The sequence below is a fragment of the Cyanistes caeruleus genome, chromosome 1, assembly GCF_971803275.1.
Source record: "Cyanistes caeruleus chromosome 1, bCyaCae1.hap1.1, whole genome shotgun sequence".
Classification (NCBI taxonomy): domain Eukaryota; kingdom Metazoa; phylum Chordata; class Aves; order Passeriformes; family Paridae; genus Cyanistes; species Cyanistes caeruleus.
In genome coordinates, this window is record NC_141701.1 from 148,452,620 (window position 1) to 148,478,850 (window position 26,231).

Genomic DNA, 26,231 nt, shown 5'->3' on the forward strand with positions numbered 1-26,231 from the left:
CCCAGGCCCCTAATCCAACAAATGGAATTGTTAATGTGGCCCTGACAGGGCTAATGTTCAAAATCACTTTGTTTTTCTGCTTTTGGCAGAACAACTTGCTCTTGTGTTCAATGTGTGTTTATTTCTCACCCAGAGCTGAAACCATCAACCCAAAGGGTTCAGGGATTTTACAGTGTTACAGTAATTCTTTACAGAACAGGCCTAGTGGATCTCTAGTAACAATAAATACAGAACTGTGTCACATCTTTGGTAGTCAAAGTGTTCAGATGTGGGCTCCCCTCAGATGACAATGCTCCATAACAACACAAATATAGCCATTTCCAAACTCGCAAACACTTCCAGCAAGTAGAACATTCTGCATAAAAATAAAATCCTAATAATGGTTAGGGAACCATTTCAAACTGGTTTTGATGCTGATGTGTACAAAACACAATTCTTGGCTATGAACTGAATATTTTTCAGCTTCCAGGAACCAAAAACAACAGGGTACTGCAAGGAAATTTTCAGGAAGCACACACTGCTTCTCCAAAATACTGCAGCAGACACAGTTAAAGAACATCCTCTGCAGTCTCTGTCTATGGAGGAGGTCTGTGAAAATGAGGAAATATTCCAGTAGGAAAACTTTTAATTGCACAATGATTGGTGGGTTTAAAACTTTAAAACATGAAAAAATTAGCATAAGAAGTTTCAGTTCTGACTGAACACCTGCCACATAAACCACTGGCTCCAGATTGTAAGGAGAGGTGCTAATACACAACCTCCAAACACCCACATCCAGCAAGTGTTCCCAGGAACACCAGACAGGCAGATCCCATGTTATTATACCGTGTCAAACCTGTATCTTTGGCTTGTTCAAGATGATTAACCATTATCCAGGCACCCTCAGCAGCAAAACCTCCTGCTGAGCACTCCTTCAGCCTTCAGCAAGCATCTTTCTTGCGAGAGAAGTAAAAATCTATCCCTCTGTCCTTGTGCTGTGCTGGTCCCCTCCTTCCCCTGGGATGGGGACTTCCTCCCTGTGGCAAATGACAAGGAAGAGCAAGATATTTACTGATGCTGCAGGGTGGATTTGGTCACAAAGCAGTGCTGACATCCAGGAGAATGTGCACATGGAACTTTTGCCTCCCAAGTTCACTCGAAAAGGCAGGAAGGCCTGACGGTCACTGCTCTAGACTGAGATTTAGGAAACCAGGATTTATGGTAAGGTGAGAGCTGGGAAAGTTGGTCAAAATTGAACTTTTGCCTGATGGAGCTTTTTGGCTTCAAGTTCCATCACTGCATCAAACTGGTGTCTCACTAAGGTGCTCCTGCAGAGCCCTTTCTCTCATCCCAGGTTACTAATCCAAGCCCTCCAACTGCATGGATGAAGCAGGTGGCTTTGCTTCCACAAAACTTTCCACTCATGGCAAAGAAATCTGGCTTAAAAATTTGGTGCTGCACCTGGGGATTAAAACCTGAAATAGGGGCATGCTTCATTCTTCACTGACTTGGTACAACATCTAAATTTGAGCCTTCACAAAGTATCCTCATTCAGGAGGAGGCAGGGAAGATGCATGAGGGAAAGGCAAAATGCTGAATGCTCTTGTAATACACAACCCTTGGTTACATCCATTTCCTTCTGTACCCATCTCCTCCAAGAACAGCATCCCAGGCAGCAGATAAAAGCCTTGACATGTTGCAGGATCAACTTCTCATTCTGCCCCCGTTCTAGAGGGGGAGATACACCCAAAAAGCAAAGTGCAAGGAGCAGTCCCCATATTTACAGGTCTTGCTGACTCCAGTTTGAACACACTCAGGCAGAAGTTGGTTTTTTTTACTTCCACCTCCTGAACAGAAAGGACACTGGGTTGTTTCTCTACTGTCCACCTGTATCCTGGGGTGGTCACACCAGTGGAGGCCTTGGAGAAATCCCATCCCTCTGGCATGGAAGGATGCTCAGAAGGATCCTTTTAGCTGTGGCTAAAACCTGCTGACTATACAAGGGACAGAGAAGCAGCAAAAATTTACATCCTTCACCACAGTGGGTAGGACAGCCAGCTAAATAATCCTGGCTGCACAGTCCCTGCTGTGATGTGAGCTTGCAGTAAAACAACTTTTTTTTCCCATTACACCTGAGAAAGAAGAGCAGAACTCATAGAAACTGATGCAGAGCAGCCCCTGGAGCCCTCTCACCCCATCCCAGCCTTCCCAGTACTCACAGGCCTCTGGTGGATGTGCCGGCTCCACTCTGGGGCTGTCACCACTGGCCATGGGTAGGTCACACCTAGAGTTACTCCTGCCTGGGAGAGAGCAGCACTGCTCAGTGCCCAGGGGGTGTGGATGTCTGCTCCCTTTATGCCCTGAAGTTCTGGCACCCACAGCCGGACATAATCCCCCTGCAAACAGAACCAATGGCACAGGATCCATTCAGTGACAATCTCTAAGTGCTTCCCAGCAAGGCTCTTTCTCAATTGGAAAGAGAGGAGGCAGATTTCCAGGTAGAGGAGCTGGTGTTGTACAGCATCAGTTACCTCTGACAAGCCCTTAGCCCTTCTTGCTAAATCCTCCACCCAGAATTAGTGCCTAAAGAGAGACCTGGATGCTGGAGTTCTTCTCCCATGCTCCCACTGCAGGCAGAGGGGGAGGCAGAAGTGCTGTTCTGCACTTCTGTTTTCAGCACTGTTCACCTGTCCTGTTTAGGACATCCTGAAACGAAGTCACCACCAAGTAGTTTCCCATGACTGAAGGAAAATAGGATGACTAGCACAGCTGCACACTCTTGTGCTCCTGAATCTCTCCTATTAACTCTACTGCTGTGTCCTCTACTAGGACTAATTTCTGATTTCTTGTTAAATCCTGCCAGCTACAGTGCCAAAAGGCAACAGCACAGCCTGATGTGAAGCTAAGGAATAGCGTGGAAACAGGTAACCCAGTATGTGAATACTGGCTAAGCACATGGAAAGGACAATTTATCTGCTCCCACCATTTAAGAGAGGACAGTCAGAGGAGTCACAGGTTTAACCTACTCTTCAGCACCTCTCAAAGAATGGCTCTGTCTCTCAGATAACTCCTGAGTTCTCCAAGAAGCTTCTCTGTGCTCAGGAAAGCATCTGTGCTCAGTACTGATGGGATGTGGCTGTGACTAGGAAGAAATGGTGATCAAACACTTAACACACTGACCAGAGAGGGTGTGGGGAGCTCCAGCCTCCCTGGGGACAGGGACAGCAGGTTGTTAAAGTTACATTGTCCTGTACACAAGGAGGAACCTGCCCGACTGCTGGCCAGGACATATGAGAACTGGTTTGGTATCCCCACAGCACACTGATCTCCTCTGCTCCCTGAAAACACCACATGTCCTTACTGCACTCATCCTTGTAAAACAGCCAAATGAGACTTACATTCCCATCGTAATCCAGGCCTTGTTTGATCATGTTAAACTTCCTGTTGTCCCGTGGGTCGTTGCCAATGCCAGCGCTGTATAACCAGTTGCCATAATTGCTACAAACATCATAATCCACCTTGAGAACAGAGGGAGAAAACAGTCAGAAGAGCTGAGCTGGCCCTTGGTCAATCTTCTTGTCCATCCTTTAGCTCAGGGGGAAAATTCCTTGAATTAGATTCACTCCAACCGGACTGGGGGTGGTCAGAGCTCCCCCATATTGGTAGAAGCATCTGGCTCAGAAAAGGACCTGCATGGCTGCTTTTTACAGCTGGGATCAGGTTCCCAGGCTACTTCAATTCACAGCACTTAAGTCAGTGAGATAGATAAAAGTCCAACCAAAGTCTCTTTCTCAGTTTCCTTCTTTTTAAAGGAAAATTCTTCTCATTCTGCCATCATTTGGCAGACTTCCCAAGCAGCCCTAGAATTTGGATGTTCATATTCCAAAACAAAGTATTCTAATATAAGAGAAAATTCTTTCTGACCAGTTACCCAGACACCACACACTAGCAAATCATTTCTGCAGATGCTACTAGGCAGTTTGGAGAGAAGTCTAACTCAGACTGTGCAGAAAAAACACAGTGTATATGAGGATACAAATGATACAAACACTGCAGCTTTTTCCCATTGTCAAGTTATTCCCTCTCTAAACAAATAAAAAGCTCTCAAGGATGCTTATATAAAATGGAGTGGGGCTTTTGGAACAAGCACAAATGAGAGCAGAACGTGATCCCATCTGAGTGCTCTTCAGCTGGGCAGGGTGGCTTAAATCCAACACCAGTTTTCCAGTTGTAGGATAACTCAAACCCTGCTCAGGAGGGAAGTGACAATAAGGAGGGTTTGGGATCTCTGAGCATTCCTAGGGTTGTCTGTGCTGCAAAAGCAGCAGCTGTGGCAGAAAGAGCTGGTTCAGTGCTGTTCTCTTCTCCCTTTACTGCAGCCACAGCAGCAATGAGCCCACAAAGAGATGTCCCCAAGATGTCAGCCACTCCTTGGAGTGGGGAGCTCAATGCTCCAGGATGGCAGAAGGCTCAGGGAAAGGGCTCTGTCAAGCTGCCCTTTTTCTGCAGGGCCAGTGAGTGCCAGGGTCAGGGTGAGCAGCAGCCAGCTCTGCTCCCTGTGCACCAGGCTTCCCCTTCCCAGCTCGCTTCCTCCAGCTGGTGAGATAAGGAGGGAAGAAAGATGCCATTGGAGGCCTGATTGTGTGATTAACATGCAGGAAAGTGTGTGTGGGAGGTGAGGGCAAATCCAAGGGGGCCTAGAGGAGGCAGGCTCATTTCCCCCTCAGCCTTGCCCCTTCCTGGCATTCTCTTCTGTTTGTTTCTCTGCCTTTCCTTGGGGCTTGACCCTGTGAATGGAATCAATGAAGTCAGAGCTGAGATATTCTCAGTTCAAGACGTCAGTGGCCTCTGGCCTTTCCTCTGGCTCCATCAGGCTGCAGAGAGTTTGTGCCTCAGTTTCCCTGCCTGTCTGGTGTGGATGGCACATATAAACACTTGGTGGGCCTTTGCTGGCAGTATTGGAGATGAAATAGGCATTGCTTTCCCTTTTTTTGAGGCAAGACCAGTTTCAGTTCTGCACTGGCCTCTACTCTTCTACAGCTGTGCCTTCCCCACCAAGCTGATGTCTCCAGTGTGCTGCTCTGGGGATATCACCAGGTTACAGAAACAGAGCTGTGTGACACCAGATGGGACAGAAGGACACAAGGATCAGCCTGTGCCACACCAACCTACAGTGGCCATCAGCATCTGGGGCTTCCCAAGGTGAAAGGGCCAGTGCAGCATGCTAAATTCTGCTTCCAGCAAGGCTGCTATTCATATCCTTAGGAATAAATGTAGATATCTTTCTATTATATTATTATATTCTAATAAATGTAGCATCTTTCTAGTGTGAGACCTTCCAGGTCTTCTTCACTTGTGGAACAGGACACACTTGTGGAAGGCTCTTGCTCTTATCTGGAAAAGCATCACTATATGGAGCTCCCAAAACCCCTTTCTGGAGGACCCTGAAGTCCTGCACCATGTTGCTGTCCAAGCCCACTGCTGCTCACAGCATTGGCATGGGAGGGCACACAGATTTTCTTCCTGTAGCCAGAGCCATGTCAGAGCCCAGCTCCAAGGAAGTTAAAAAAAAAAAAAATCACATTCACAAAAAAGTCTCATTTAATTGCAGATATTGGCAAGGCAACTGGGCTTTCTCTGCCCATCCAGCATTCTGAGTAGAAAGTTTTCTGATTGCCAGTAGCCTCCTGTATCCCACAGATAAGACCTTTAATGTGAGGCTGATGTGACTATTTGGCCTTTTTCAGTCAGTACCATGAGAACCCATGGGGACTGAGGTCAGAAAAGTGACCCAGCTATTTAACTGAGCTCACACAGCTGCTGATTGATATATGAGAGATGAACTGGTGCTCCAGTTGGCAGGGAGGCCTGTAACACCCCAGAATGAAGAAGGATGCCTCCAGCCAGGGTGGAGCTCCGTGGAAGCTGATCCAGCTATTGTCCCTACTTGCCTGAGCTTGACTAGATGGCTTCCCAGTCCACAGCCATGGATGCATAGACACTGTGCCAGCACACACTTCTTTTTATGTTCTATTTCTGGGCTGCCCTTCTCCCCAGCCTCTGAGTGAGCAAATCAGAGCACTGTTATCATAATTCACGTTTGAAAATTTTCTCAAGTGCGATGGATCTCTGGCTAAAACCCTACACAGAGAATCAACACTTACTGCAAACTTCCTAGCTACATCTCTGCTGATGGCAGCTCCACTGTGGCAAAATTCCTTTTACTTATGTGAGCTTTGGGAAGTTCACACCCTGCAAAACCTATCTACATGGCCTTGTATCAGCCTGAAAATTACTGATCATCACTTTCTTATAAATCAGGGCTGTCCTCCTGCCTGTCATTAAGCTCCAGGTACACAAAGAGCCCAGTCTTACCAGCAGGTATTCAAACCATTCTGCCCCCATCCTCCAGTCCAGCCCCAGGTCTTTGGTGAGGAAGCTGGCGACGTTCTGCCGCCCTCTGTTCGACATGAAGCCCGTGGCACTCAGCTCCCTCATGTTGGCATCCACAAAAGGAACCCCAGTTTTGCCCTCTGCAGAGACAAAACACAGCACTGGGATATCAGGATGCTTTTGGGCACTCATAAACCAGCCTGTGGTCATGTATTCACTGCTATTCCCAAGACAGTCCCAGTGCACAGTGGAAGGGAGAGATTTCAGTGTGGTTTAGCTGGAGTGCAGACACTAAGATCCACTGAAAATTAAATAGGATATCATACTGAAAATTAAGCTGGGGAGAAGTTTTGGCAAGAAGAAAAAAAAAGAAAAAGTACAGAAAAATTTCAGACTGGAAAAACAATCAGGTGGGTTGCAGGGAATTTTGCAAAGTAAAATAAATATGCAGACAATACTGAGATGGGCCAAGAACAGAAAGATTCTTGACAGGTGACTAACAGAGGGATGTACTGGACAAATCCCCCAGGGTTAGTAGCTAAAAAGTAGAGTTTGTCTGTTGTTAAGGAAAAGATTTACTGTGCCTGGATGATTTATTTTATCCTGTGTGCAAAAGGGTATACGTGGCATTAACACAAAAAAAAGATACAGAGGTGTGTATTGCACTGATTTTAATGCTTTAATCTGTTAGTCCCTCCAAATTTTGAGATATTATGCTTATTATTCATGTTACAACCACAATGTGACAACAGCTAAAGAAAAGGCTGTGGGATTACAAAAAAATGGGATTTAGTCTCAATCTGTTGTAAACTTGTAACCAAAAGCAAACAGAACCCAACATAGCAGGGATGGCAATCTAGTATTGATAAGAAGGGCTGGTCAGCCTCTGTGTGACTAAACTGAAGGGACCAGCAGGTCACAAACACACCCTCCTGGGCAGGAAAATCTACCTGCAGTGCACCTCCCAAAGCAGGGAATCCCCGTGGGCTGCCCTGTACAGCAGGAACACACATTCATACCCTGGTGATGCCAGTTTAAATGCCAGCCCTGGCCATGCTGGCAGCTCCCCCCCAGAGACCTGAGTCAGTGTCAGGGCACGTGTGAGCCCAAACAGAGACGGGAGAACAAAACACACCCTGCCCCACCTGTGGTCTCTACTGACCTTTCCAACAATCAAAGAGCTGAAGGTCCTTTTTCCAGGGGATCTCTTTACTTTGAAGCCCTGTGGAGGAAAATAATCACCTGCTGATGAAGAAATACTGAGTTACTCACACCACAAAGCAGCCAGGGGTGCTTTGTTGACACAAGGCGTGAGGGTGAGGCTCGGCCTCTCAGTGCCATTACAAACCTCCTGCACATGTTTAGAGCTGATCCATTCCTCCCCTCAAGTGTTGTAAAGGGGTGTCTTTTGCACACAGAGGGTGTTCAAGCCCTAATGGATTTTGTCTATTTGTTTTGCTGATGTTTGCTTTTTTTTCCCTTTTTTAATTAAAAATGACTCAGACCTCACAAGTGGACAGAGATGTGCTCTGGCCCACACTGGTATTTTCTTTTTCAGTTTTATCCAGGACAATGTTTATGGGAAATCTGTTTCTGTAGCAGGTACTACACCCAGAATTACCTGGCAGAAGCCCCAGCTAACATTTTGCCCCTGCAAATGGGATAGGAACAGATGAGGGGGATGATTTGATGTTTGCAGGATCAATTACAGCCTTCTGTGCAGTGGAGCAGAGACAACAGGGACAACTCAGCTCTAGTTACAAACACTCAAGATCAGGCCCACCACTGGCATCCAATGCCATCAGAACAGCCACACAGGCCTGGCAGATGTGACACAGGCCCTGAGAGAGATGTGTCCCTCTGCAGCCACAGCTGGATGGCAGGCAGGCTGTGCTGGAGCATCTAAGCCAGGGCTGCATCACCTGCAGAGCAGCTCACCCAGCACAGGCATCACCTGCAGGGCCTCCAGACACGTGGAGTGGGTATTTTTTGTTGCACTGAGTGTTCAGACCTCCATTTCACATGCACACTCCTGTCACTGGGGCTGGAGCTGAATCTCATTCTGATTCCTGTGTAGTGCAGTATCTGGGATTCATGCTGCTGGGTCAGTTCATGCTCTGTCCCATGTCCTCTGGAGAACTTGGGCAAGCCTGAAGCCTGGATTCTGCTGAAAGGTGGAATTCCCTGTAAACAGCATCTTCACTCTCCTTGTGCTGCTGTTTCCCACAGACATGTGTGAATGATACTCCCTGTATCTAATCAGATTTGGGGATCAGTGTACAGCACTGTGGTGCTGAGGCACTTCTGTGCTAGCAGAGAGTCCCCAGCAGCATCCCAGGGTGCTGACACAAGCACCTTGAGATGAACATTTGTACAACTTAATGCCAACAGCCTCTTCTCTTACTCTCCCTGTTGTAAGAGAGTACCTTTCCCTCCTCAATGTGGTGATCCATACCCACCTCTCAATGAGAAAATCCTCCTGCCGTACTTCAGGGCCACAAACCGAAAGTAATCCCTCCACAGCAGTTCAAACAGGACCCTGAAACACAAAGCCATCTCAGTGTTTCACTGTGGCTCAGATATGATTACTAAACTAGGATTTTGCTTCCATACAACCCATCATTAACACTGTGAGGTTTATTCACAACCAGCCATTTCAGGACCAGTTCTTTCCCCAAGCCTACTTACCTGGCTTACAGGGAAAGCAAACCCTGCATGAGTCACTTGGGAAGCTTTCCTCAGCTCACGTGCAGGAAACATGTTCCTCCTCACATGTATGTCTCAGGAAACATGTTCCTCCCCACATGTCTCAGGAAACATGTTCCTCCTCACATGTCTCAGGAAACATGTTCCTCCTCACATGTCTCAGGAAACATGTTCCTCCTCACATGTCTCAGGAAACATGTTCCTCCTCACATGTCTCAGGAAACATGTTCCTCCTCACATGTCTCAGGAAACATGTTCCTCCTCCAGCCCTACTGGGATGTAATTCTCCACAGAGCAGGGCGAGGGCCTGATTCAGCTTCACATTTCCACAGGAATGAGAACATTCCTGAGAGATTTGCATTGATTTAAGCAATAACCCCTTTGCAAGGCACCCTAAGACACCTTCCAAAACTGGTTTACAGTGCTCCAGCCCATTAGATCAGGTGCTAGGCCCACAGATAAAAATGACTGTTTTATATAAAAACTTTTATATAAAAAGATCTTTTTATAAAATGATGGCACATCAGCCTCAGAGACCTGCTTCAACTCTATGCCATATGGAAAGCACTCTGCTCAGCTGATTTTTAGGCTGTCAAGATCCTCCTGGATAATCTGGTTATGGAACAGAGTAACAGAATTAGGGAATCAGCTAGGCTGGAAAAGACCTCGAGATCATCCAGGCCCATCTGTGACCAAACACCACTGTGTCACCAGACCATGGCACTGAGTCCAGTCTTTCCTTAAATAACTGCAGGGCCAGTGACTCCACCACCTCCCTGGAAAATACACTCCCATGTCTAATCACCCTTGCACTGAAAAAATTCCTCTTTATGTCCAACCTGAACAGGACACTGTCCAAATTCTAAAAAGTAGTGTCATAACACTGAGGTTTAATGAATCCCTCATGTGCAGCCACCATGACCTGTACTTCATTGTACAATTGACTTCTTGGGAGTTGGACAGCTTCATTTTTATAATTACTGAACACTTTAAAATGCTAAAATCACCATGGCAGGCCAGCTGCCAGCAGGCTGGCTGACTGTTAGATGGAAAACAGGAGTATGTTCATTTCTTGAAATCTTTCCTCTCTTAATTGTCTTTGAAGTAAAAAAGAAAACCAAACATACACTTCATGGGTGTTGATACTTTATCTGCCATTTGAATTTTAATGAAACTGAACACTTTGGCCAGAATGGTTGGCAGTGTTCTGCCTGCTCTTCACCAACCACTGTGCTGTTTGACATGTTGCAAATGTAGCAAACCAAAATGCATATTTAATTCTAGAGTTTGCACAGACATTACAGTTTGGGATTTTTCCCATCCAGGTCTAGTGTTACACCAGGCTCTAACATGAACCTGTTTCTCTCTGAGAGCTCCAGGTTCTGATTCAGTGTCTGGGCAAATCTGAACAAGTTCAAGGCCAGCCCAGGGGATGGATAAACTGAGAGGTGAGGAAAAGCATGGCTGACAAGATGGGATGCATTAAACCCAATTCCCAGTGTCTTTTCCTCTCTGCTCTGATGTGGTGGTCGTGGCCAGGCAGCTGAGCAAACAAGGGGCCACTTGCTGCACTTGTGGCCATAGGACCTTCCAACACCATGAGATTTGCACAAGTCACAGTCACTGAGACTTTTGGGCTCATATCCTTGATCTGAGAAACCCTTAGGCTTTTATTTGTAAATTATTCTTCCTTCTCATTTAGCCCATAACAACAACACAGAGATGGATGGTGCTGATTTGCTGAGATTATTTTCAAAAATCAGCAACCACAGCAATAATAATGACAACTGGCACTCATAATCTTTACTCACAAAGTGCCTAAAGCCCCTGGGTGTTGAAGACAGACTAACAAATCCATACTGAAAGAAAACTACAGTGCAACCCAGAGGAACCAGCCAGCAGGCACTGGAAAAACAAACATTAATTATGAAGAGAGTTAACAGATCACTCTCCTGTGCATGAAATGCCAGGGTCCTTTTCAAAGAAAATAAGCCATGCTGATGGTGCAAAGACATACCAGTATGTGCTCTGATTTGCTGTTCTCTCTCTCTCATACTTCTGGATCTGCTCATAGATGTATCGAGGTGAGATGCAGCCCAGTGCCAGCCTGAAAGCAGAGGAATGATGTCCTGAATGCCACGCAGGACTGACAGCTTGATGTCAGCTCAGAGGGAGGAGAGGGGCAGTTTTGGGTCTAGAGTTGTTGTCTAAAATTTTTGTTTGGCTTGAAGTTCTGACTCTGACTTCCTAAATGGCTTTAGTCAAGTTGTAATTCTCTGCAACTCTTCAAGACAGAGAATTCTCTTCCAAGTATCAAAATCCTCCCCTTCCTGGGGTAGGACTGTTACAGGAGTCTCCAAGCTATAAATAATTTTACTCAAGTTTGACAAGTTTTTCCAAAATGATTTAACAAACCCAATGACAAACCCAGAATAGAATCTCAAATGTCAACCTCTGCATCACATGTCCCACCAGTCCTTTTACCACAAACCTGCTTATCCTATGCCCAGGGCTCCTTTTCCTGCAGAACTTCAGTGGCTCATTTGAGCAACCACAGAAGGCAAGTGACTGCTGAAAATCTCAGCCCTGGCAGAAAAAACTAGGGAATCAAACCCCACTGTGGCATTTCAACCCACTGGGCTCCTTCTATTTGTTCCAAATCAGTGCTGCTGCAAGACAGGAAAGAGCTCACAGACTCCAACCCCATCACACAGAGTAATAAAGAACAACTTTTACCTTGCTTTTTCTATAAATGAATTTTACTGCCATTTCCACTACAGCTTGTGGGAACACTGGATGTTCTAATGAACTGTGGAAAACAGGAAGAAAGGCTTTGAAGGGTTTTTCCTTAATTGCTGACCAGCTATAATGGCCAGGGTGAGATGGGAACGACTGGATGCAACCTGAACCGCTCTGATTTTGATTACGTGACAGAGGAACATTTTGGGGTAAGCAGATCAGGATTGTTTGCTCTGTGCAAATGGCCAGCTCGGAAAAACTCAAGTGGAGGCCACAAATAACAAGCTTCCACAGAGCCAGCAGTGCTGGGATCCAGAAGTGCCACCAGATGGAGCCATCCACTGCAACCATCAAAACACAAAACTCGCTGGAAACAAGAAATCCTGACCTGTTACAGCCTCAGAAATTTGGTTCTCATTGCAATTCTGTTGGGAGAATCCAGATGCTCTCAGCTTAGGCCAAACTGGGTTCTGCTGCTTCTTCAGTTCCAATATGGAATTAACTCTGTCTCTTCCAGCACCAGGGACTAAAGCCCCTAATTAAAAACCAAGATATTTTCCTGAACAAAAGATCCTTCCCAACAGGAGTAATCAGAAGTGTCTCTTCACCCCACAGAAAAAGAGAATGGCAGTGAGGTGGGGTGACTTGCCCCAAAGTATTCAGGAAACCAGGACTGGGCTGAGTTCTGCTACAGCCCTAGCAGCACACTGAAGCTGTGCTGCTTTCCTGCCTTTCCCTTCCCACACAAAGCAGCACGGAGCCAAAGGCAAATGGTGAGTTCCTCCTGCTCCCTGTCCACACTGGTGCTCCCAGCACAACCAGCTCTGGGCACAGCTCTGCCTCACTGCAGCAGTTCCAGGGACATGCAGCCTCAGAGCTGCTCTACCACAACAAAAAGAGCCAAAGGAATCTCACCTAGATCCCTACCCACGCCTAGAAGCACTCAGCAGACAGGTGACATCAGTTTGGGATGAAAGCAGAAAAGGATTTTCCAATCTCAACAAAAATCTTTACCATGGTGCGAATTTGGTTGAGTAATCCATTCCCACCAGCCCATTCCGAGTCTCCTTGTAAGAAGCAACCAGGTTCTGTGAGAGCAAAAGAAGGAAAGGTTTGAATACTTTACAAACAGCCTGCTAAATGTTCTTTCCTTCTGGAGCCAGAGCAATCTGGCAGGGCTGGGCTCCCTCTCACGGCTGCCTGCAAGGATTGCACAGCTGCTCAATTCCTGTCTCCAGCACAGGCATGAATCAGGCCAGCAGTTTTCATTGTAGCTCTGGGGTTTGTGTCACAAGCTGTGCTCCCCGCTGCAGCCCATAGCATGTTTCTTTCTGCAAGCACTGTGCACCTGGTTCTGCTGCTCCCTGCCCATTCCCATCTGGTTCTGGAGCAAAATCCCACTGAAAAGCACCAGTGGAGCTGGCAGCCTTGTGGCTGCTTATTTGGGGATTACAGAACCAGTGTGACAGCACCCAACACTCAGCTGCAGGAACCCTGGCTGCTGTTGTTTCTGTGCCCCACACATTTACAGCAGGATGCAGATCTACCATGTTCTGAGCATTCCATGGGCAAGGCAGAGGACACAGGGAAGACCAATCTCTCCTTGATCACCTTCACTGCACAGGTTACAATTGCTAAAGGGCTGTTGTAGCTCACTGGGGAAGATGGTATTTGCATTACAAAAAAAAAAAGAAAAAAAAAGAAGGAACAGGTTTTCCAGCTCTAATTTAATTAATGCTTGACCAAGAGCAGAGGCTATGCACACTTGTACTCATTTTGGTCGGGATGGAGTTAATTTTCTTCCCTGTAGCTAATCTGGGGCTGTTTTGAATTTGTGCTGAAAACAGGGCAGATAGCACACCAATGTTTTCCTTACTGCTGAGCAGAGCTCACACAGCCTCAAGGCCTTTTCTGTTTCTCTCACCACCCCACCCAGAGTAGGCTGGGGGTACACAAGGATTTGGAAGAGGACACAGCTGGGACAGCTGACCCCAGATGACCCAATGGGTATTCTAGAGCACATGATGTCATGTTCAGCATATAAAGCTGGAAGTCAGGATGTTTGGAGTGATGCCATTTGTCTTCCCATGTAACTGTGATGGAGCCCTGCTTTCCTGAGGATGAACACCTGCCCACTGGTGGGAAGTATTAAATGAAACCTTACCCTCTTTGCCTGTGCATGCAGCTTTTGCTTTCCCTATTAAATGGTCTTTAACTCAACACGTGACTTCTCCCACTTTAATCCTTCTGAATCTCTCCATCTCAGTGGCAGGAGCTGAGGGAGCAGCTGCTGTAGGGCTGAGCTGCCTCATGGGGTTAAACCAGGACAATACTCCCCAAAAGCAAAGGAATGCAGGAACTTGGGAAGCACAGCTGAAAGGATGCCCTGGGGGCTGTCCCAGAGAAGCACTGGGAACACCACACTTTTAACCCATCTCAGCTGGAGAGGTGCTCCCTCCTTCATCCAGAAAGCTGCCTGGGGTCTGATGCTCTTGGAAATGAGCACATCTGTCTTTGAATTCAGACATGGCAAATTTAAGACAGTTCCTCAAACTAGACCAGAAAGAAGTTCAAAAACTCTCTGACAAAATGCAGTCAGCAGGAGCTTCACTCCACCAAAGCAAGGAAACAAACAGCAGCTGCCATTATTGGCTGCAAGATTTTAAACCAGACTACAGAAACCTCTTACTATTTATAACTGCAGGAAGAACTTGGGTCAGTTGTTCCTCTCCCCAGTTGCAATTCCAGCCCCTTCAGGCCACTCTTCACTTCTCCAAAGCAGAAGAACTACATTGCTGATGATGTGGGACATGAGCAGAGAAGGAGCAAATCAAGGCAAAGCAGCTAAAAAATTTTGTCCCAAGTCCCAGAAGTTAATGGAAAAAAATACTTCAGAGAGATGGCCAGTAAACTAGGTTCCAAAGTATTTAGCTTACATTTCCCAGTCCCAGATGACTTCTTTTTGGTCTAGTTTGTCTCTCTGAAAAACTGAAATAATGCTAATTCCCTTCTTTGCAAAGTTTTATAAAGGAGCTAAGGAAATATTATTAGGAAGTAAAATTGCAGCCTCACCCACTTGCACAGCCATGGGTACAAGGGGGAGGATGTAGGCAAGGAAATGTAAGAGTTACCGTGTCCCAAAAATAATATTGCAGCCTCATTAAAGCCTGGGTCTCTCCTCCACTGCAGGGGAAGGCTGTTCGGGGATCAGTCACGGGATCTGCCACAGAAAACACCAACACCCTGTTATTACCCCTGGGAACACACCTTGAAGGCAGGGAGCTTAAAATCTAGGGCTGCTCAGAAGTGGGGATCTCTGCTTTGGGGGAATAAAAGGTTGTGTGGTCCTCCTTTAAAGGGTCATACCAAACACATTAAAAACCACTAAGAGGATGTTTCCTACCCAGATGTAGGGCAGCTCCTCCACACAGGGAATTTAATTTCATTTTCAGTGTGAGTGAACTGAGCCTTAGTTACAGTTTGAAGGGCAACCAGTGCCTCTGTGTTTTGGTTCTCAGTAAGAGACGTATCATAGAATCACAGAATGGTTTGGGTTGGAAGGGACATTAAAGATCACGCACCTCCAACCTCCTGCCATGGGCAGGGACACCTTCCACTATCCCAAGTTGCTCCAAGTCCTGTTCAGCCTGGCCTTGAACACTTCCAGGGATGGCACATCCACAGCTTCTCTGGGCAACCTGTGCCAGGGCCTCACCACCCTCATAGGGAAAAATTTCTCTCTCACATCTAATCTAAACCTCTTTTAATTTGAAGACAAGTATCTGCCTAACCCTGCAACTAGAGACAGATGCTTCTACAGCACCTGCCAGACTGAAAAGGCCATGGTAATCCAATTATCCTTAGGGACTACATTGCATGTATCTCTCAAGCACTGGTTACCTCTGCATTTGTACAAAAGGACATTTTTTTTCTCTGACAGAATATAATGTGCAGTGCAAGATATTTAGTTTGTATTAACCATCAAGTGCAGCCTGTGCAGGTACCTGATTCAGCCTGGCTGAACATCTGGAACAGCAGGAAATTATTTACTTTGTAAACCACATTCTTCAAAACAGACCTGAGTGAGGTATTTTTAAGTACAGAATCTAAGCAGGATTTCATTACAGCAACTTCCAAATTAAGTTTTCTCACCCTTCTGTCCGAAATCCTCCATTGTAGGGATACTCCCTTCTTCCAGCCCTGGAGCCAGGGGCTTTAGCTGCTCTGCCATCCGCAGGGTTGGCCGGACCCTGGCCCCGGATTCCAGCGCTTTTCGGAAGTGGGTGTAGACATCAGGTAACCTGCACAGATGGGAGCAGTCAGGTCCCTGCCCTGGCCCCTCCACACACCCCTTCCTCAGGAGCAGGATTAGCATTCCAGGCTGTCCTCCCAGGTTTGTGATGCCTGTTTGCACACTGCCAGCACAATGGGGGAAGATGCCCCCGGGGATACCAGCCACCAGGAGCTCAGTCCTTCCCCAGTTTCTTTCTGCTTCTGATGTAAATTGTGTCTTTTCGATTCAAGGTGTGCCTTGGTGGGGAAATCTCTGAGAGCCAGATTTACTTCACCTAACTTCTGATTAACACAGCTGATCTCAGTGTAAAAATCTACATCCTCCTGGTGCCTTTTCAGTCAAAAGAGAAAAACAGGCATTTTCATGGCCTGACTTGTCTGCCCTTATTATATACATTTTCCACAGAATACCACAAATCACACAATTCCATCAACTACACAAGTGACTACTGAGGGAGCAGTGAAGAGTACACACACCAAGGTGGAGGTGGAAGTAAATAATCTCTTAGGTCTCTTCCAATCCAAACCATTTCATGGTTCTATGAAGTTGCTTCAGGTGAAGTTTAGATTGGATATTAGGAAAAGTTTCTTGCCAGAAAGGGTGGTCAGGCTGGAACAAGCTGTCCAGCTGTCCAGGGAAGTGGTAGAGTCACTGTCCCTGGAGGATTTAAAAGATGTGCAGATGTAGCACTGAAGGACATGGTTTACTGGTGAGCTTGGCCTAGTTAATGCTTTGATTTGATGATCTTAGAGGTCTTTTCCAGTCCCTGAATGAATGGTCAAACACACACCTTGGCTTTAGACATATAGAAGCATAAATCCTGCTAGTGCAGTGCTGTTTCCCCGTCGTGTGCCTGTAAGCACTGTTCCATAAAAGCACAAACAGATGGACTAATAAGTCCTTTCTCTGTGGGACCAGAGGACTGGGAGCCCTCCTGAGTGAGAAACAAATGGGACAGTGGAGGAGAGATACCACAGAGCAGCTCACCTGTCAATAGGCCTGAAGGGAAGATCATCCCGGTGATACAGCGTGGAACCCCAAAATGTCTGAATCTTCACCCCGTGCTGCCTACACACCTGACACAGCCCCTTCTCCACATCCAGCTCCTCCTGTGTGGCCTAGGGAGGACAAAAGAGTGAGGCCAGGGATGCAGAAATGCAGCTCCCACATACTCAAAGACTCTGGTCTCTGGTCTTGCCCTCCTCATGCTTCTCCACATCACCTTCATCCCTTTGCCCCATCGAGGATTCCCACTCGGGGAGTCCCCATCCCAGGAACTACCCAGCTTCCCCAAGGTTAACAACACCACAGCCAAAAAAGCCTCTGAACACACAGGATCTGCATCACCACTTGGTTGTGGAAGAAACCTTCACGGCATCATTTTCTCTTTTAACTGTGTCACTCGAGTACTTCCCTTACCTCTTCATGGAAAACCACAGCAGTGACAGAGCCCAGCTGAGTAATCAGATCACCGACCACATCTTCCGGCTTCCCCTTCCTCACAACCAGGGTACTAAAATACAAAATATTGGCCTGAAATAGGCTGAATGTTATTGTTATTTACGTGTACAAGAGGCCACCATCCCAGCCCAGGCAGGCACTCGTGTCCTAGTTTTCTATGGAGCACAGACAGTGTGTGGAGGCAGACAGACAGGATTTGACCAGGCTGCATTTTTTAGGAGCCCCTGAACAGAGTTTGTAAGCCTCTGGGGCTTAGTTTGTGTCAAACACATTTCTGCCACTCTGGATGCCTTAGAAAGGACGACTGGGCACAAAGCCAGGCTGTTACCTAAAAGTGAATCTGCTCATTCTCACACACTAAAGAGATTCAAGGGCTGGCTGATCCACCTTGTCCAAGTTTCTTAGACAGGCTGTCCCATCCCTGGAAATATTCAAGGTCAGACTGAACAGAGGTCTGAACCTGATCAGGTTGAAGATGTCCCTTGCTCACTGCAGGGGGTTGGACCAGATGGCCTTTAAAGTTCCCTTCCAACCCAAACTATTCTGTGACTCCATGATATTTCGCACTGCAAAGCCAGTTTCTTGCCAGAAAGGGTGGTCAGGCTGGAACAAGCTGTCCAGCTGTCCAGGGAAGTGGTAGAGTCACTGTCCCTGGAGGATTTAAGAGATGTGCAGATGTAGCACTGAAGGACACGGTTAATATAATATTATATATTATAATATATATATAATATTTGATAATATTTGATAATATTTGGTAATGGATTCTTCAGGCCCTGGTCTACCCCAATTATGGTTCTAAAGGCATCATAAACAAGGATATCTGACTCTAGAGACTGGGTTTAGTGGGACAGGGCATAAGGAAATGTAACTCTCCAGTCTCAGAAGCCAGGATCCATGCTGGTCTTCTCAAGCCAACACCTGGGAAAAGCTCTCCAAGGACAAGGAAGCCTGCAGGCCACAGTGGCCACTGTAATTGCCCACATCTCAAAATTCTGCCGTTCATGTTTCCCTCTGTCAGCACTCTGGGCAAAGCACTCGAGGCTGACACTCATCTGGGTACCTGAGAAAGCAAAACCCCGTGGCACAGAGCCTGGCTGGCTCTTTGTCCCCTGTGCAGGTGACAACAGCGGGTCACCTCAACAGGGGCTACACACGGGACCCCCCTGCAGGTAACAGAAGGGCTGTGGCTCTCTGAAAGGAGCCACCATCAGAGCCCAGAGTACCCGACACGATGTGAGTCACAGCACAGGTATGTGTTAAAAATAGGAAACCAGAAATGTACGTGTTATTTACACGGGGCTTTCTCAACTACCTTCCTTTTTTCTTGAGCGTTTCCCTCAGGTCCTTCACACTTTCCAGCAAAAACCTGAGCCTGTGTGGGCCCGTCTTTGGCAAGCTGTAGCGGTGGGTGCCCAGGTAGTGCCGCGGGTCGAAGCAGTAGAGGGGAATCAGGAAATCCGCGTTGTGCTGAGCCCAGTGGAGCACCTGGAAGCACAGAGCGAGCCGTGAGAGCTCCCGGGGCAGGATGCAGGGAGAACCGCTGCCCATCCTGCCCAGCAGCAGGGCTGTCCCTGCAGAAAGCCCGGCGCTCCCTACCTGGCTGTCGTGCTGGCGCAGGTCGCAGCGCAGCAGGCAGATGGCCGTGCCCGCTGTCCCCGACATGCTCCCTCGGCAGGGCAGAGCCTGTGCCCGGCTCTGTGCCCCCTGCCCGGCCCTCATCCCGCCCCGGGGAGGAGCCGTCCTGCCTCCGCATCCCCGTGTCCGCCCCGGCGCAGCCCGGCCGCGCCCGCACCGCTCCCCTCGCCCTGGGGACTCCTGGGGCTCACCAGAGCCTTGTCCCGGCCGGCCGCTCTTACTGCCGGGTGTGTTTTTTAACCTCTTTGCCTTTTGAAATCTCTATCTTTCACACCGTTGTGCTGAGGCTCAGCTGCCGTGACAGCGACCCTCTGCAGACACCGAGGGTGACACCGAGGGTGACACCGAGGGTGACACCGAGCCTGGCCCTGCTCTGACAGTGCTGATCCTTCAGATCCCACGGTGACACCCTTCAAATGCCAAGGCTCCGATGGCACGGCCACTAGCACAGGAACCAGAGTTTGTCACCTACTGACCGACAAAAGGCGAGCAATAATTGATGTACTTGGTTCTCAGCACTGACAGAAGTGGCTGAAGTGAAAAGGCTTTGCCTCATCCTATGGCTTCTGTCAGCTGACATTGGGCACCACTGGTCACACATCCCTTACTCACTGAATTGTCCCTCAGGATCCTTTTTTTTTTTTCATTCAGCTACTCTCATAAGAGGAAACCAAGCACAGGAACTGCCTGCCCAAGGAAGTAGTGGAGTCACCATCCTTAGGGACACAGCTTAGTGGGGGATGTGGCAGTGCTGGGTTAATGGTTGGACTGGAGGTCTTGTCCAACTTAAACAATTCTATAATTCTGTGAAATGCTTGGTTGAAGTGTTCTCCTTCGACCTGCTTCTCTTGTGTAACTCCACTGATTAACATCCCACTGTCCTGGGATGGAACAGAGTGAAAAAGGGGTTAACATGTTGCAGCAAGGAGCTGATTCAGGATCCAGGTTTACAGCAATGAGTTGCTGCAGCTCATTTAAGTACCTGAATTGCTGGAGTGGAGTGTTTGGTGAAGCCACACAGACTCTGACCAGCTGACCACAAGTACCCAAATGTGGTACCCGAACCCCAGTGGGTTCTGGGGAGTTCTGGCTTCAGGTCCATCTCCTCCAGGCCTGGTGGTGCTGTGCATGCAGCCTGGCTGTGGGAAGTGATGTGGTTCCCTGTGTAACCCACATGACACATCATCTCCTGATCTCTTCTCTGTGCACCAAGGGCTCCTTTTCCTGGCTCAGCAGCTGCAGCCCATTGACAACCAGTGACTCATCCCAGAGGGCTCATGTTTGGTAAAAGAAAAGAGGAGCCAAAACTTTGGCTCATGCCCAAGGACAACACTGCTGTCCGCTTGCAATGCTTAGAAGACAACATGTCTCTTTATCATATTAGAAATAATGAAAAAACCCCAGTTTATAAATCTTCCCTGTTTGCCTTTGCCTTCATTTGGACGAGGACAAACAGTGCACTTGGCTTTGCTTTTGTTTGCAGTCAGGCTTCCCCCACAGAGTTTTGGTTGACATTAAGCTGGGCCAAGTCTGGCAATGCTGACATCCTCTTGCAGCTTACTCAGAGCTGCGAGACAGCCGCCCACGTGCACTGCAACGCCAAAGCCTCCAAAAGGCTGTGCAAAAAAGGGGTGCCCTGCTGCCTGCAAAGGGGGGATTTCCCACTGGCAAGGCTGGTTTCCACTAAACACACACCTCTGCAGCATAACACTGAGAGATTTGAAATTCTTGATGTGACAGTGAGGAAAGAAAAGTGAGTTTAACAGCGAGTGTCTGCCAGCTTTCGATTTGTATTGATATAAAAGGTGTGAGGTGCCCAACGCTGGCAGCAAGAGCAGCACAACAGACTCTGCACCCACCTGGCTGTTGGATGTGCTGATCCAGGCAGCAAGAGTGGGCATGAAAAACAGATGTCCATAAGGGATGGGCAGTTTGCTCAGGCCCAGGAGCCAGATTTACACCCAACACCCTTTCTGTCACATGGCTGGAGGTTGGTTTTATTTCTTTTGCACTCTTGTAGGAGAGTACTAATCCTTTTGCACACTCGAGCCAGTGCTTCCTGAAACAGTACTGATCACATCCACTCTGGATTCTCCTCTGAAAAAAAAAGGATAGTTTATTTTGCTTACACAGTTTCTTCTCTTCAGGTTCTGCAAGCACATCTGCCTAGTCCCTGTTTCTGTGAGACCTTATGGAATCATCCTCTGAAATTAACTGTAACAGGGTTGTTTAGGAAAGGCAGTGTGGGCAGGAGTACTTTGTTCTAAAATTGGAAACCAGGAGACCTGGCATTGTGAACTGCAGGCCTGCCAGTCTCCTTGCCTGGATTTTCCATTCAGATGAACACAGTCAACGAGAACAAAAGCTTTCTTTTTTCCCCCACTGACACCTGCCTCTTTACTCCAGGATGGTGTTCCAGCTTTCCATTCTCCCTTTGGGAAGCTGGGAAGCATTGCCTGCTTGCAATACCAGCAATCTCTGTGCCAGTATGGAGGGAACAAGCTGTCCACTGTCACTTTTGTTCTCCTAAGTATCCTTCAAGAACCAGTTCCTTTCCTGGAGTCCTGAAGTTAGGCAATTCATGGGACTTGGGAGGAAGTCTGTGAGCTTTGCCAAAGTTACACAGGGGAGCTGTAATAAAAGAATTGGATATCGCTGTGAACATCATCATGTTTCTCAGAGAAAACTCCATGAGATACCAGGTCATGGACAGACCCCAGCTTCCAAGTCAATAATCATCCAGCAGTCCTTTTCCCCTGGCTTCTTTGGGTGTCCTTTTTCACTCATTAAAGCCACATATGGTCTCTTGTTTATTCCTGGTGTTGAGTGTGACAGTCAGAACTGCCCATTGTACCCACCCTGGATAACAGAGTCAGAGGATTGTACATTATCACTCCCTGCAGTAAGGTCACCTTTTATGGATTTTGCTGAACAAATATAGAAATATCTTAGAAATATAGCCAGTTTTGTGACATTTCTCTTTTCCTCTCTTCTCTTTCCCTCCCCACCCATGTTCACAAGCACCTGTGCCCAATTGCATTCCTGATATGTACCCACCATCTTAATTCAGATGGTGTTTCACCTGTCAAAAGCACAAATTGGCCTGAAAAATTTCCTTTTTCATTTTGGAAGCAAATCCCAACTGTTGCTCCTTTCAAGTCTCCATGAGAACGACGCTTTTGCATTTAGCTTGTCATGCATGAAAAGTTTGACATCGTTATTTGATGTTTTACTGATTCTCCCTCTGAGCCCTTCACAGAATTTTGAATCATGTCATCGTTAATAAAAGCATAAAAACTCTAAGATCAACAGAGGGTGCAGCTCTGCTCAGGGACACCAGAGATTCTGCTGCCAGTCCTGTTGCATCCAAGCATGTGCTCTAATGGCTCTTTGACTATGACAGGCACAGTTTGAGCAGCGTGATAAATCCTATCCACCAAACACCTCTCTCTTTTCATGCATATCTGATACTGCACCTAGACCTATCTTTCAGCTTTTTGAACCATTAGTAACAGTGACAACATGCTTTTAATGCCAATTTCCTTCCAGAGACAATGCTTTGATGTTTTGACTGCAAAAGGCTTGGCATTCTCTTCCCTGGTGTAAGCAGAAGAACATAGCCCTGCTCCAAGGGTTCAGTTCTCTGCCTGCAGAAATGCAGCCACTCTTTCTACGGGTCAGAGGCTTTTCCCTGATGCCATTCATCATTCTGGTTTGGAGGGGTCTTGCCATCAGAGACAGTGCAGGGACTGTCTGGCCTTGGTTCTGCTATGATCATCCTTGTAGGAAAACACAGAGACCGATTGCTCTTTGTAGTTCAGCTTGTGACCACTATTCATTAAATCTGTCATTTCCTCTTCTGCCTTTCAGCAGTGTTTCCTCCATCAGGAACCTAGTGACCCTCTGCAAGCTCTCATCCACCTACAATTACTGGACCTGTGTAAGCTTTGCCAAGTGGCTTAAATACTGTTTAGTCTCCGGTGTCAGCTGCTGCTTGTGGCTGGCACAGAGGTTTGCAACACACTCTCACCTGGCTTTTATTATACCCTCAAAATACTAGAAAAAAATCTATCCAGGCAAAGGATCAGACATGCATCACTGCAGCTGAAGAAGCTTAATATCAGTCGAGTGTACTCACATCCTTGGCTGATAGAATTCAACAGAGCTAACCAAGGATTTACTTCAACCCTCAGCTGACAAAAAAAAAAAATAAAAATCTCTGTTTGAGAGGCTTTTAAAGTGAAAAAAAAAAGCAGCTGTGGTTTTGTGGTCACAACTAGACCTGGGAACATGATGTCTGTGTTGTGTTCTGCTCCATGCTTCTCCCTGTGTTCTTCGAAGGCATCGTTTCAACCCTCTGCTTACAGCAGAATTTCTTCTGCTCTAAAATGGATGTAACAGCACTTCCCTCTTGCACTGGGCAGTTTGAGTAGTGACTGCCTTCACATCAGACACACAGCCCTAATGGCGCTATTAAAAGCACAGAAAACTCTGGAAAATATTATATAGAGAGGTTACAGTCAAATTATCTTAGATATTTAAAAACATACAAATGTTCCTGTCCACTGGGTTAAAAATCCATAGTCACCAGGTGATTTCAGACAGGCAGGCTGTGACACAAGGACAAGGGCTGCAGCTCTGTGTCTGCCCAGCTCAGTGGGATGCCTACAGCAGATATGGGCACTGTCAAGGACAGAGAAAAGGGTTACAGTCCTGCCATGGGTGCTGAGGAACAGCTGTCCTACACACCCTTTTCTTCTTCACACCCCCACTGGACAGAGGGCTCATGTTGAGTTCTGCTTAAAGGGGGCAGTAGTTCAGCAGACAATATTTCTGGGAATTACATAAACACTTGCAGGGTAATCGTTATTAGAAGGAAATGCCATTTTAAGGTGTCACATCTATTGGAATTTGCTCTTGGAAACAAACCCCAAGGGGATCACAGTCTTCTCCTTGCCCTGCAGGAAGTGAGGCTCTTTGCTGGAGAGGGGAAGAACTGACAGGGATGTGAAACAGCAGCCTGCAGGCTCAGCATGGAGAGCTTAGTGCTGCTCCTGCAGGTGACACTGGCATCATGGCTTGGCCAAGGGGAATGGCAAAGGAATGGAAATTAAAAAAAAAAAAAAAAGACTTGAAAAAAAAAGCCTTCACTTTCTCCACTCCTCCCCAATTCATATTTACTGTAGTCCCCACCAAACTACACCTAAAATAGCTTTTGACTGTTGCTATTTAGCCATTTAGGTCGGATCTACCAGCTGCATGAACTTGCCTCCATTGTATTATTGCAGTTGGACTGTTGCCATCCTCCCCCCATGGGTTTTCTACAGATCTATATTTCAAAGTTATGGCTTTTGCAAAGCTCTGCTCTGTGAGTTCAGACAAGCTAAAAAAAAAATTAGTCATGTTTCCTCTAGTCCTGCTGCTTTACTAGGCTTCCTATTTGCAATCAAATTATTTTTAATTTTGACCACGTTCCTATTGTTTGCCAGGAAGATAATCATCTTATCTCGCCGCCGGGATATTTCTCTCCTTTCTCATGTAGTTTCAGATGGATTAAATAAATACCCCTTACACAAAGCACACTAAGCTGGGCAAAAGGGCATTTCACCATTGCTGGCTGATCTGAAATTTAGGAAATGTCTCTTTTTTGAGGGAAAAAAAAAAAAAAAAAAAGTTTGGAAGGACCCAGACATGCCATAACAGCAGCTGTGCTAATTGTACACTCTCAGTTAATTTTTATCCATCTCAGAGTGGCTTTATGGAAATTTGTGGGTGAAATTAAAAGTTAGTGAATGACACTGGCTTGGTTAACCAGTGCCAACAAGGGTCACAGGTACAGTCATCTCGAGTTTTTGGTGAGTGAGAAGCCAAAAAATGTCAGAGTGGTCCTCTGGAACCTTTCTGTTCCTTCTTCCCAGATGAAACTGTATTTAGTCCATGCAAGGAACAGGGAATCCCCCGCTATGCCATCTGTCCATCCAAGGAGAAGGATTTTTCCAGAACCATCAGTGGGTGCTTTTCTCCCCCTCTCCCTGTCTGGAGATCCCATCAAAGGGACTGAAACGGGACCAGGTCAGTTCACTGCCCTTCGAGCTCTGACCTGGAGTCCTTTCCAAGGGAAGGATTTCTGCCCAGCAAAGGCCAGCAAGCAGGCTGCCAGCTCAGAGCAAAGTGAGTGGGGAAGATGAGGCACCCTCAGGCCCTCCCGGTGCTCCCAGGATCCCCTCCATGGAGGAACTGGTTTGTAAACACGCGAGCGACAGGCGCGCAATGGAAACTTGCGTAGACGAGCGGCACGGCTCGAACCCAAACTGCTCTGCTTTGTGTTTTGCAACCTTCACCCACATCCACTTTCCTCCTGCTGGATGCTGAGGGCTTTACCTCCAGCTTCCTAATTATCAGAGCGCCACCGCTTGTGTTTCACCGCAGATGAGGAAATGAGGACATATGGCTTTTGTGATAAGAGATTTATGCGAGCTGTCTGTGCAGCAGCGCTGCAACTTTCTATACAAGTCCATTTATAAAACAAAACACGTGTAAACAGCCAGGTTTTGATTGTTTCAGTGATTTCTTCCCCCTCGTGACAGATGTAAAGGAAAAACTGGAGGTTTCCACTTGGTGCGTGCAGATAACTCTGTGGCAAATGGGAGAGATCCCACTTGTAGTAAATCACTCGATACTTCCTTCGATTTCTGTCACTTAAAATCCAGCTCCATGTGGGTAAATGGGAAGAAATGCAAAGAAACTGGGGCTTGATGGCTGCTCATACATGACCCCCTTTCAGCTGTAGGAGTACAAATATTCCTGAAAAGCTCTTGGCAAGAGTACAGTGAATAGTGCAAAATACCAATAGAAAAGGCAGCCAAAAACCAGTGATATATAATGGGTGGCTCTGACTACACCCCTGTAGATTGGTTATCTTTCAAATCAAGAGACAAATTAGAGAAATAGGGTCATATTCTCAAGGAATATAATCCTGCTATCAGTGGGGACAAAGAGCAGGGCAGTCTGGAGACACATA

At 47.0% G+C, this 26,231-nt stretch overlaps 1 protein-coding gene and 1 long non-coding RNA gene across 4 annotated transcripts; one reads left to right on the forward strand and one right to left on the reverse strand.

Moving 5' to 3' along the window:
- Nucleotides 1-101: 101 nt before the first annotated feature.
- On the reverse strand, nucleotides 102-19,307 carry LOC111925530 (cryptochrome DASH-like). 2 transcript variants are annotated; one of them, XM_023921988.2, is made up of 14 exons: nucleotides 19,172-19,307; nucleotides 18,888-19,060; nucleotides 17,531-17,624; nucleotides 17,099-17,229; nucleotides 15,970-16,118; nucleotides 14,949-15,037; nucleotides 12,832-12,905; nucleotides 11,096-11,185; nucleotides 8,832-8,911; nucleotides 7,535-7,594; nucleotides 6,355-6,512; nucleotides 3,378-3,497; nucleotides 2,199-2,375; nucleotides 102-1,016 (listed from the first exon to the last, which is right to left on the reverse strand). In XM_023921988.2, exons 1-14 carry the CDS (start codon nucleotides 19,292-19,294, stop codon nucleotides 921-923), a joined length of 1,614 nt encoding a protein of 537 aa, XP_023777756.2. In that variant the 5' UTR covers nucleotides 19,295-19,307; the 3' UTR covers nucleotides 102-920. The 2 variants fall into 2 exon arrangements, with proteins under 2 accessions (XP_023777756.2, XP_086722588.1); XM_086866462.1 differs by having other exon boundaries at nucleotides 2,199-2,279; nucleotides 19,172-19,297.
- On the forward strand, nucleotides 1,115-6,318 carry LOC147656026 (uncharacterized). Of its 2 annotated transcripts, none has more exons than XR_015279954.1 (2): nucleotides 1,115-1,200; nucleotides 2,843-6,318. It is a non-coding gene; the product is annotated as an uncharacterized LOC147656026 (long non-coding RNA). The 2 variants fall into 2 exon arrangements; XR_015279953.1 differs by having other exon boundaries at nucleotides 1,121-1,205.
- Nucleotides 19,308-26,231: the final 6,924 nt, after the last annotated feature.